General features: G+C 37.0%; 2 protein-coding genes across 2 annotated transcripts; one reads left to right on the top strand and one right to left on the bottom strand.

Moving 5' to 3' along the window:
• Positions 1-1,951: 1,951 nt before the first annotated feature.
• Positions 1,952-4,191, top strand: LOC104706202 (putative prolyl 4-hydroxylase 4). The gene is made up of 7 exons (XM_010422363.3): positions 1,952-2,263; positions 2,362-2,419; positions 2,507-2,611; positions 3,071-3,128; positions 3,231-3,406; positions 3,495-3,564; positions 3,665-4,191. Exons 1-7 carry the CDS (start codon positions 2,124-2,126, stop codon positions 3,958-3,960), a joined length of 903 nt encoding a protein of 300 aa, XP_010420665.1. The 5' UTR covers positions 1,952-2,123; the 3' UTR covers positions 3,961-4,191.
• Positions 4,192-4,407: 216 nt separating this feature from the next.
• On the bottom strand, positions 4,408-10,095 carry LOC104706201 (nucleoside hydrolase 3-like). Its single transcript, XM_010422362.3, has 12 exons — positions 9,199-10,095; positions 8,940-9,119; positions 8,736-8,846; positions 7,440-7,778; positions 7,145-7,321; positions 6,751-7,050; positions 6,518-6,640; positions 6,227-6,424; positions 5,868-6,121; positions 5,466-5,670; positions 5,080-5,385; positions 4,408-4,946 (listed from the first exon to the last, which is right to left on the bottom strand). The coding sequence occupies exons 1-12, from the start codon at positions 9,394-9,396 to the stop codon at positions 4,656-4,658; spliced, it is 2,682 nt and encodes an 893-aa protein (XP_010420664.2). The 5' UTR covers positions 9,397-10,095; the 3' UTR covers positions 4,408-4,655.
• Positions 10,096-10,301: the final 206 nt, after the last annotated feature.

The raw sequence follows: 10,301 nt of genomic DNA, 5'->3' as shown, positions 1-10,301 counted from the left end.
TATCAGAGTTAGTGAAGTTCCTGAAGATATTTTACCGGTGTACTCTGACATTCAATGCTTCTAATTCAGTTACTTCCTCTTTATGTTACAATGAAATTGTTGACATTGAGAGGAATCTGATGAGTAAGTGTACCAGTCGTGATGAGGATATCAGAAAGCAAGCACATGTCATGAGAGATAAGTTTGAGAAGTATTGGGATGGACTAAACAACATGAACCCTTTAGTGATTGTGGCCAGTGTATTCGATCCTCGAAACAAGATGAAGTTTGCTTCCCTTTGCTTTGACCAGCTGTATGGTAGGGACACCGTAGAGAGTAGGCACCTCAATGCCAAAGTTTCAAGTGTACTCTCGAAACTGTATGATCATTACAGTTTCAAGCTGAGCAAACCAAAAGACATCGAAGATTTTACAGCTTCGCAAGTACGGCCTGAAAACTTTGAGATTTCTGATGATGAAGATGATTGTGAGGGGATGCTAGCAATATTTCATAAGGTGGTTGGATTGAGTAGTAGTGATGATAGCTGCAATGAGTTACAAATGTATCTAACCGAGAAACATGAGCCAAGAGTAGAAAACAAGTTGGGGATGTCTTTCGATGTACTCAGTTGGTGGAGGCGTAATAGCTGTTAGTTTCCAATCTTGTCCGAGATGGCTAGAGATGTTCTAGCCATTCAAGCCTCATTTGTTGCTTCAGAGTCAGCTTTTAGTATGAGTGGGAGGGTGTTGGATTTGTATCGGAGTTCTTTAACTCCTTACATGGTTGAGGTTTTGTTGTGCACCCAACAATGGTTAAAGTGTTCCTATAAAGTTGAAGCAGCAGTAGCGAACTTGGCCCCAATGTTGGAAGAAGTTGAATTTTTTGAATCTCTTGGTAAGTTTAACTTCTCTCTTTACTCTTTATTAATCATTTCAAATCTTTTCATAACTATAAGTCTATAACTAATCTCTTCCCTTTTGTTTTCTTGTGTAGATTCTCGGAATTCAATGGTTGCAGTTCCATGATTCTTCATATCATGGCAGGTATGATTTGGTTACATAAAACTTTAAATATTGTCAAGTTTTGATTCTGTTTTTGATTTATATTGTCAAGTCTTTCTTATGATGTTCATAGGTAGGTAGGAAGCTGCACTTTTGTCCTTTTTGATGCGGAAAGCAGCCTTAACAATGGATCGGATAATACATACTATGAAGCTGTGTTTTGTCCTTTTTGATGCGGAAAGCAACCTTAACAATACTGATCTTGAAGCCGCCCTTTTGAGAACCTTTTGATGCAAATTAACAGCCTTTTGTTGATGACTTGATGTAATGGTTTGTTATTAAACTAGCTTAGCAGCTTCTGTAATTGTGTGTAATGGTCTGTACTGGTTTGTACTAGTAGCTTTAAGCTCACAACACAACTTTAAGTTACCAGTACAGAAACTTAACAGCTTATGTATGGTTGTACTTAGGAAAATGTCTTATTCAGGTTAAATTAACCAAATTTGATACAAGGTTCGGTTGTTCTCGGGAGACAAATAAAATCAGGTAACCGACCCGTTTAACCCGACTATTGACCGACCCGAACCGAATTCAATTTTGAATCTATTCGGTGAAGATTTTCAATAACCGAATATTAGACTAACCGAACAACTCGACCCAAAAAATCCGAACTCGCCGAACGTCCAGGGCGAGTAAGTGATTAATTGTTTCGTCTTCATAACAGCAACGTTGACAGGTCATTTATATTTATATCCAACACAAAATTACACTTTTATTTAATAACATTTTTCAAAAAATTTCACAATTTTATGGTAGAAGTGTTTGTTAATCACAGTTGGACCGGTGCATTCGAAAAGAACCGGTTCGGTTCGGAACAAAGAGAAAAAAAAAAAAAAAAAAAAAAAAAAAAAAAAAAAAAAAAAAAACCCACATTCTAACCGAAACGCAAACCACGTGTGCGTTTTGTCGTGTTATATCGTTAGGCAGAGCATAAAGTTGTCACCACCGTTAAACACTTTTCCGAGAAAAGCTTCTCTCATCTTTTATTTTCGCGGAAAAAAAAAAACACAAAAAATCAAATTTTTAGTCCCATCTTCTGATCTCTTTCCTTCTACCGACTCTCGTACATCCCAGATCCAAGCGATGTCGATGATTCGCCGTAAACTATTGCTGTTGTTCTTCGCTATCTTCTCCGTCCTGCTTCAATCTTCCACTTCCCTGATTAGTTCCTCCAGCGTCTTCATCTATCCTTCCAAAGTTAGACAGGTTTCATCGAAACCCAGGTTTGCTTCCAAAACCCTTTAGTGATTTTGGGAAAAATCGAGCTTTAAATGTTAACAATTCTGAAAAAAAATCGATCTTTCTGACTTTTTTTGTTCAGGGCGTTTGTGTATGAAGGGTTTCTCACGGAATTGGAATGTGATCATATGGTTTCCCTTGTGAGTTCTTTCGCTTAATTTGGAAACTTTATTTGTTTTGTTTTCTCTGTTAAAGATTCTAAATTTCGATGTGTTGAATAAAAAAAGGCAAAAGCGAGCCTGAAGAGATCTGCTGTTGCTGATAATGATAGTGGAGAAAGCAAATTCAGCGAGGTTCGAACCAGCTCTGGCACGTTTATCTCCAAAGGAAAGGTTCAATTTTTTTCTCTTTGTTTGCTTCCCTATTTCTTACTTTAGAACCCTAATTCGAAGTAGAAACTGGATCTATCTCTCCCTTTGGACATGTTCAATCTTGGAATAGGTTGTGTTTCTTAGGTCTTAAATTGGGGTAGATAAATGTTGATCCTGCAAATGATAGATTTTGATAGTTCAAACTCCAATGTCTGGTGGATTACAACTCTAACCTAAACCATCTTATGCTCCATAACCGATCTGTGACTTTAATCCTTTGAAGGATGGATCTTCCAAGTTGGAAATTGACCTCTTAATTCTGTTAGGTTGTTACTTAGCTAACTAATTTGTTCCGCACTAGGTTATGTTTTTGTGTGTAAATGGTAATCAATTATGAAAATTTCTGGACTCAGATATGTAATGTTGTGATTACCGTGATGTGTTACTCTATCACCTGAAGTTTTCTTTTGTGGATCACAGGATGCCATTGTTTCTGGTATAGAAGATAAAATCTCCACTTGGACATTTCTTCCAAAAGGTACAACTAATAAGATTATTGAAAAATCTTGAAAGCTCAATGTATGTTGAATTTTTGGAAGATTTCAGAAGGTAACTTTGATCAAGTCCTTTACTTTGACAGAAAATGGGGAAGACATTCAGGTATTGAGATACGAGCACGGTCAAAAATACGATGCTCATTTTGACTACTTTCATGACAAAGTCAACATTGTCCGTGGTGGACACCGCATAGCAACTGTTCTCATGTATCTATCCAATGTGACGAAAGGTGGAGAAACCGTATTCCCTAATGCAGAGGTTAGTGCTATCAATTATTTGTGCATAATATTCCCCCAAAAGATCACTCTTTGTGTCATTCTCTCTTATAAAGATCTGATTTCTATAGGTACCTTCTCGCCGAGTACTCTCTGAAAACAAAGAAGACCTTTCTGATTGTGCCAAAAGAGGAATCGCCGGTGAGAAACTAAACTGATAATAATAATTCTTCTTTTCCTAAAAAGATGTTAGTAGAAGTTTTACACCGTTTGTGTCTGTATGGGTAAATGTTTTTATCAGTGAAACCAAGGAAAGGGGATGCTTTGCTGTTCTTCAACCTCCATCCAGATGCAATCCCGGACCCATTGAGCCTTCATGGTGGGTGCCCTGTTATCGAAGGAGAGAAATGGTCGGCGACCAAGTGGATCCACGTGGACTCATTTGATAAGATTGTGACACCAAGTGGAAACTGCACGGATATGAACGAGAGCTGTGAGAGATGGGCAGTTCTTGGGGAATGCACAAAGAACCCAGAGTACATGGTTGGAACTACTGAGCTTCCTGGCTATTGCAGGCGAAGTTGTAAGGCTTGTTAATTTTACCTCTTCTTCTTCTTGTTCTGTGCCACAAAACTCTCAAAGTTTTCTGCTTTTTGGAGTTTCTTTTGTTGTTTCTTGTAGAGTTGTTGTCTTATCGTTGATGAACTTTGTTGTACGTGGAGTGATGTAAAACTATAAATGATCCTGAAAAAAAGAATATGTAAACAGTAAACTCATAGATTCAGTCAAATACTTTATAGGTTCTAATATAAGTGTAATTTCTTGGTATTGTCAACCCAGTGTCCTGTCTTGGCAGTATTATTGACTTATTGTTGTTGATGAGCGTCTCTGGAAAAGAGTTTTGTACTAACTGGAGTTTCTCCCAAATCAAGCATTGAACTAAACAGTTTGCATCTGTAAGTTGTCAACTTGGTGGTGTGGTCCATCTCTTCCTTTGTTCTTCAAAGCTTCCTATGACTGCAGATTGTTTCGTATCATCGAGTCTAGAAGCAAAACTCTCATAACGATCTCTCAACTCTACACTTTGAAGTATCTTTATTCTGTTTCTCCGTATTTCTTAATTATTTATTACACAAACATAATTTTTTGGAATTTAAATTGAAGATTTCAGGAATTTGATGAATCCTAGAAAAAGGATACACTAAGAGAAAACAGTTAAAAACAAAATTGAGTAGAATATATAATCTGGTTTATTTATTCTTGTACATAATCTATGCCAACATGTTTTTTAGTCAGCTTGGTGGTGTGCTCCATTTCTTCTTTTGTTCTTCAAAGCTTCTAACGACTGCAGATTGTTTCGTGTCATCGAGTCTAGAAGCAAAACTCTCAGAGAAGCCTCTCAGATCTACTCTTTCGAGTATCTTTACTTGTTTGCCACGCAGTTTATCAATCAATATCTTACCATCTATCGATTCATCCCCATCAGCGATCACTTTTATGTGCTCATCTCGCAGTTTCGGCTTCAACGAAGCGTGATCGCCTCCCAAGAAAACTGCTCCAATAATTTCACCTAAGAACATGTCCTGCAACAACAATATTAGGGTTAGTTTTAAAACCATGCTTAACGGTCTTGATTGTTATTTTTTGCCTTTGCGTGTGTTTATATTATAAAACGTTTTTGTCCATAAGATGAAACAGAAGGACGAGAGGTTTTACGATGTGCGTGTATCTCCTGTGTTTCTGATGAAGCTCTTGCATTCTTGCAAGCAGCCGTTTCACAAACCGAGCTTCGGGTGTTTTTCTGGAGGAATACTGTGTATCAAGCATTGTTTGGAGAGAACTCAACTTGCGTTGGGTTGCTAGAGGGATGAGTGTGATGTTAAGATCGGATTCAAGAACGGTCTTAGCTGCTAAAGGATCAAGAAACATATTGAACTCAGCGTATGTGTTCGAAGGAATAGTGAATATGTTCCCTTTGTCTGACTTCTCAGGGTATATATGTCCACCCACGATGTAAACTTCCTGTAATTTGCAACATATCTGAGTTAAATCAAGGTTCTTGATGGAATTTATCAGAGAAAGTATATATAAGAAGTTCTTACCTTGATTATTGAGGATGCTTTTTTATCTGATGAGATGATCTTGGCTAAGCTAGTCAACGGTCCATTGGTTAGTACAGTGATCATAGACACTCCATTACCAGATTTGCTCAGATTTTGCCAAACTTCGAGTGCCTGAGGTTGTCGGAGTTCAGGTCTATCAGTGTCCCTCGGAGCTCCGTGTGCCACTGAGTTCTCCGCTGTGTATCTGCATAAATAATATGTTGATATATCTATCTTGCTTAAAATGATCTACCATAGCATTGTATAAATAATAACACAATCTTAGAAAATTTCACACCAAAATAAGAGAGGACATAATATATGTACATTATACATAACCGATATTGGTCATTTCACTCATCAATTGGTTATTGATATATATACCACACACATACAACATACCTGCGAGGGCTTCTCGGAAGGTCACGAGCAAGACCGTAGAGAGTGTCAGAATCCAGAAATCCGCCACTGCCTCGTGGAACAGCCTTGACGTACTTGCAACCTCCCACCGGTGGGAAAATGGGGTCAGATTGGTTCAATGCCAACATGTCTCCCAGACCGACCGGAATGTCGTCTCGACCCATCATATGAAGCAGATCATAGACCACGTCGATTGTTGCGGCATTAGCCCAACCGTTTGGGCTCACAATTATAGCCTTGCGAGTCAAGAAAGAGTGGGTGTTAGGGTATTGAAGAAAACAACATATTCACCTAGTTACTTGTGTAATAAGAAATCGTTGTATTCAAGCTATTTGTTATACCTTCAAATCTATTTTCTCCACCGGAACTTTGAGGAGGTAGAAAAGAGAGAGGAAATCACCGGCGCTCATATCCATGTCGAAAATAACAGGCTTTCCTAGCAGTGGTTTGCTAAGATTTGGTTTAAACAATTCTTCTTTGTAGTAAGGAAACTGAGATGAAAAGTTATATCTCCCTGTTTCTTCAGGTCTATTCAAAACCTGTTCATTATGTAAGCAATTTGATTACATTAAAAAAAAACTTTATCTCTAATTATTTCCAGGTTAGAATTGTCTGAGATTATGAAAACTTACGTCCAGGAAATCAACATAGAACTCTCTGTCAAGTCTACTTTTGATGTTTATGTTTGGTTTAGCTCGTGTCGCGACTAGAACACGAACTGAATCAGATCCAGAGATCTCTTGAGTGTAGCCATCCTAATGTTAAATCATTTATAAGAGGTTAAAAATTGTATTGTTTAGTCTGAAACAAAACCAAATGATCAGAAACCCTAAAGAAAAGGTATATGTATTATGGAAACACAAACCTTACACTTCCCTCGTCCTTTTCCGCTTTTTGGTAAGCAAGTTGGATCTCGCAAACCCGTCTGAACATGACCACTATGAACTCCTCCAAGGGTTAGGTTAAACTTTGGAGTTCTTCTATTATCGAAAAATGGATTTGAGCCATCGGGTTTTCCATAAGGTTTGTTTGAAGTAACAACTGTTATATTCATATACTCCATCACCGCGAAATCGTTCTCACCATTCTTGTTGTTCTTATTACCAGAGTTTCTCATGATTGAGACTGCAACACCAGCCGTGAAAGAATCCCACATGAAGTAGCTCTGGAGAATATCGCCAGAAACGTTTTTAAGGAGAAGAACGTTTTCAAATCATTCCTTACTTATTAGTTTGGGGAAATGGATTCATAAATGTTACCTTATAGAATTCATCGTCGAACCAAGTGTCTCTGGCGATTTTCAGAGACAAGAAAACGTATTGAGCTTCGTATGTTCTCTGGTTATTCTCGAATGTTTCGAAGAACTTCTTGTTGATAGGTATTGTGTTGGTTGCATCTAGAGGAACCAGAGTCACTGGAACACCTGAATGAAACACCTGTAATAAACACAAACCGAGTCTTGTTTTTTTAAAGTCTAAGCAAAATACATCGCAAACTAATATATAATTAAATTATAAACAAAACAAATAAAGATTAAAGAGTAGGACAACGAACCTGGTAAGCAGCGAAAGGATCAGAGAAGATGTTGAATTCAGCGTAAGGATTACTTGAGTAATCTGTGAACATGTTTCCACGGTTTCCACACTGTCGAGGTTGACATTCAGCGGCCGTAGAGTTAGCCGGACAGCAGCCAGTAGGGTTTTGTGACCTGACACCACCACCCATGATGTAAATGTGTTGGATGTTGTGTTTCAGCTCAGGATATGACATCAAGAAAAGTGCGAAATTGGTGTGGGATCCGATGAGGATAACGGTGGTTGGACCTTTGGAAATTGTGCGGGCGATCACTTGTTGTGACGTTGGTTGACGGATAGGAGTGTATCTTCGGTTCCCCTGTTTTCATATACCAACCGCAAAAAACGTCTTTTTAAAGTTAAAGTTATTAAGTTAATATTAAACAAATAATAATAATTTGCGGTAAAGAAAAAACAACACTAATATTATACTTTGTTTAGCTAAAAATATACAAAAAAAGTTGTATAATATATAAAGAAGAAAAACAAAAAAACAGTTATTAATCATATGTTTCTTCTGTAAAGTGAAATGTCACACGACAGGACCGATCACCGATCCTAAACCTACAATTATATGTGTCACTAGTGTACTGGAACCCATTAGTAACCGACAAGTGTTTGGATGTGCAAAGTCAGCTACTTCTATTGGAATCCAGTCTCCACCATTACTATGATTCTAACGACACGTGTATCAGAAGAGATACCAACACAAATGTCACAAAACACTTTCACAATGTTTAAACAATTGATTAAAGATTCGAAATGGTGGTTGCTATTAAAAGTAGCTTAGTTGGTGCGATGGGATCATGCGATCTATAAGAAATATAAAATGAAGCTATTATAGTTCTTTAGATAACCAACACTATTATAGTTAGTATAGTTAATACCATCAGCAGTGTAGTTTTCTTTTTTTTGTTTAAAAACGATCAGTACATAGTTAAATCTAGGTGAAGACACTAATGTGTTTCTTAGAAAATGGTTAGTTAAAAGTTAAAACTTCAAAAGTAATATACTGTATACCTTTGGCATTTACGTTAATTATGAAAAACACCAATTTCTGAAAATAGGAATTTTGTCAAATGATGTCAAAAAAAACAATCAGGATTTTTTTTTTCAAATCCATCTTTTTCCGTTTCTGAAATTCTTATAAAAAATAATACTTCTATTTGGATTTATACTCTAGGGTTATTGTTTTTTTTAATACTGACAAAAAGGTGTTTGTTTTCTTTGTAAATTTTCCATATATGTATAAAAAAGTCAAAATTTAAATAAATACCTGAGGAAGAAACTGTTTACGAAATCCATAATTGGAGTCTATGTCGAGAAGGCCTCCAGGACCTTTAGGAATGGCTTGTCTATATCTGCATTCTCCTGCTGTTGTCATCCCCTAAACACATCAATTTTTTTACATTTTCAAAACAAAAGTTATACAAAAAAGTGATTCAAGAAAACAAATAAAAAAGAGGAATAAGAAGAGAACCTGTTCGATGATCGGAAAATAGCCACCGACGTCAGAGTGAATAGTACCGTCGTCACGAATCCCACCTTCGCCGCCGACACCAACTGGGATATCGTCACGACCCATCATGTGCAATAAATCGTACACTTGATTCACTGCGTGTCCTGCGTTTGTCCACGCATTTGCACTCAATGTAATCCCCTGTTTCAGAAAACAGAGCATTAAACTAATGATAGTTGAAGAGCCGATCGAGAGATGTTTGAGAAAGAAAGGGACTTACGACTAGATCGAATTCTGACTTGTTGAGTTTTAGGAGGTAGAGTATAGCGAACAAATCGTCTGTGTCGACATCTGTATCCACTAGAATACGGTGAGGGCTAGACAAAACACAAGGGAGGTTTTGTCCTAAGAGTCCAAGAATAGTGACGACTGTGATGAACAAGAACCATAAACTCTTCAAAGTTGGGCTCGTCAACATCTTCAAAAGAAGAAGAAGAAGAAGAAGAAGAAGAAGATGAACGAGAAGTTTGGTAGTTTTCTGTTTCTTGCCTGAATCTGAGACAAACCCAAGATCTGTTTCGACCAAAAAGATTCAGATTCAAGAAAGCATTACATGAACTAGAATCAAAGCTAAAAGCAACGACTAGGTAAAAAAAGAGTGAGTTAGGTGGTTTCTTTATTTATAGAGATGTGACGAATCAGCTCAAAGGAGAGAGAGAGACTGTTACATCAAAGCCTCACAAATTAGAGAACAAAAAACAAAATGGCGAAAGATAAATTTCCTTAGGTGTCTTTAGATTTCTAAGAAATCATTTCTTGTTTCTCTCAAGTCTCAGCGTCTTCTTCAACTTGGGTTTTATGGGCAGAGTGAAAACATAAAAGCCGTGGCTTACATAAACAGTTCTTTGTTTAGGCAGGAAAAGAAGAAAAAAGAAAAACAGACGTGCAGATGAAGAGAGAGACGAGAGAGGCCAGAGAAGAGAAAAAGGAGAAATAGTTTTGGCAACGAGAGGGACCAGAATCGATATTAAAGAAAAGTTAATGATATCAAAAATTAGGTTTCTAAAATGAAAAAAATTACAGGAAAAACTTGTAGTAGTCAACTTGTTTAGAATGTGTCTTCAACGTTCCCCTAGCTGCTGCCCCTTTTAGTTCTTCATTATGAGTTTATGACTATGGGGTGATGTCTTTATTTTACCCTTATTATTATAATATCCTGTCAATATTCTTTCTGTTTCTCAATCTTTTCTTCATTATAATATATCTCCAATTGAGAGAGATTAAGTGAGTTTCTTAGCATAAATATTTTTTTTTTTTAAATGAAAGAGTAAAACTGAATTTTTATCTTAAACCCCATAAAAGCATGTCTATTGGTTAAAATAC

The sequence above is a fragment of the Camelina sativa genome, chromosome 8 (genome assembly GCF_030686135.1).
Source record: "Camelina sativa cultivar CO46 ecotype springtype chromosome 8, ASM3068613v1".
NCBI classification, from domain to species: domain Eukaryota; kingdom Viridiplantae; phylum Streptophyta; class Magnoliopsida; order Brassicales; family Brassicaceae; genus Camelina; species Camelina sativa.
This window is presented reverse-complemented; position numbering and strand designations above follow the sequence as displayed.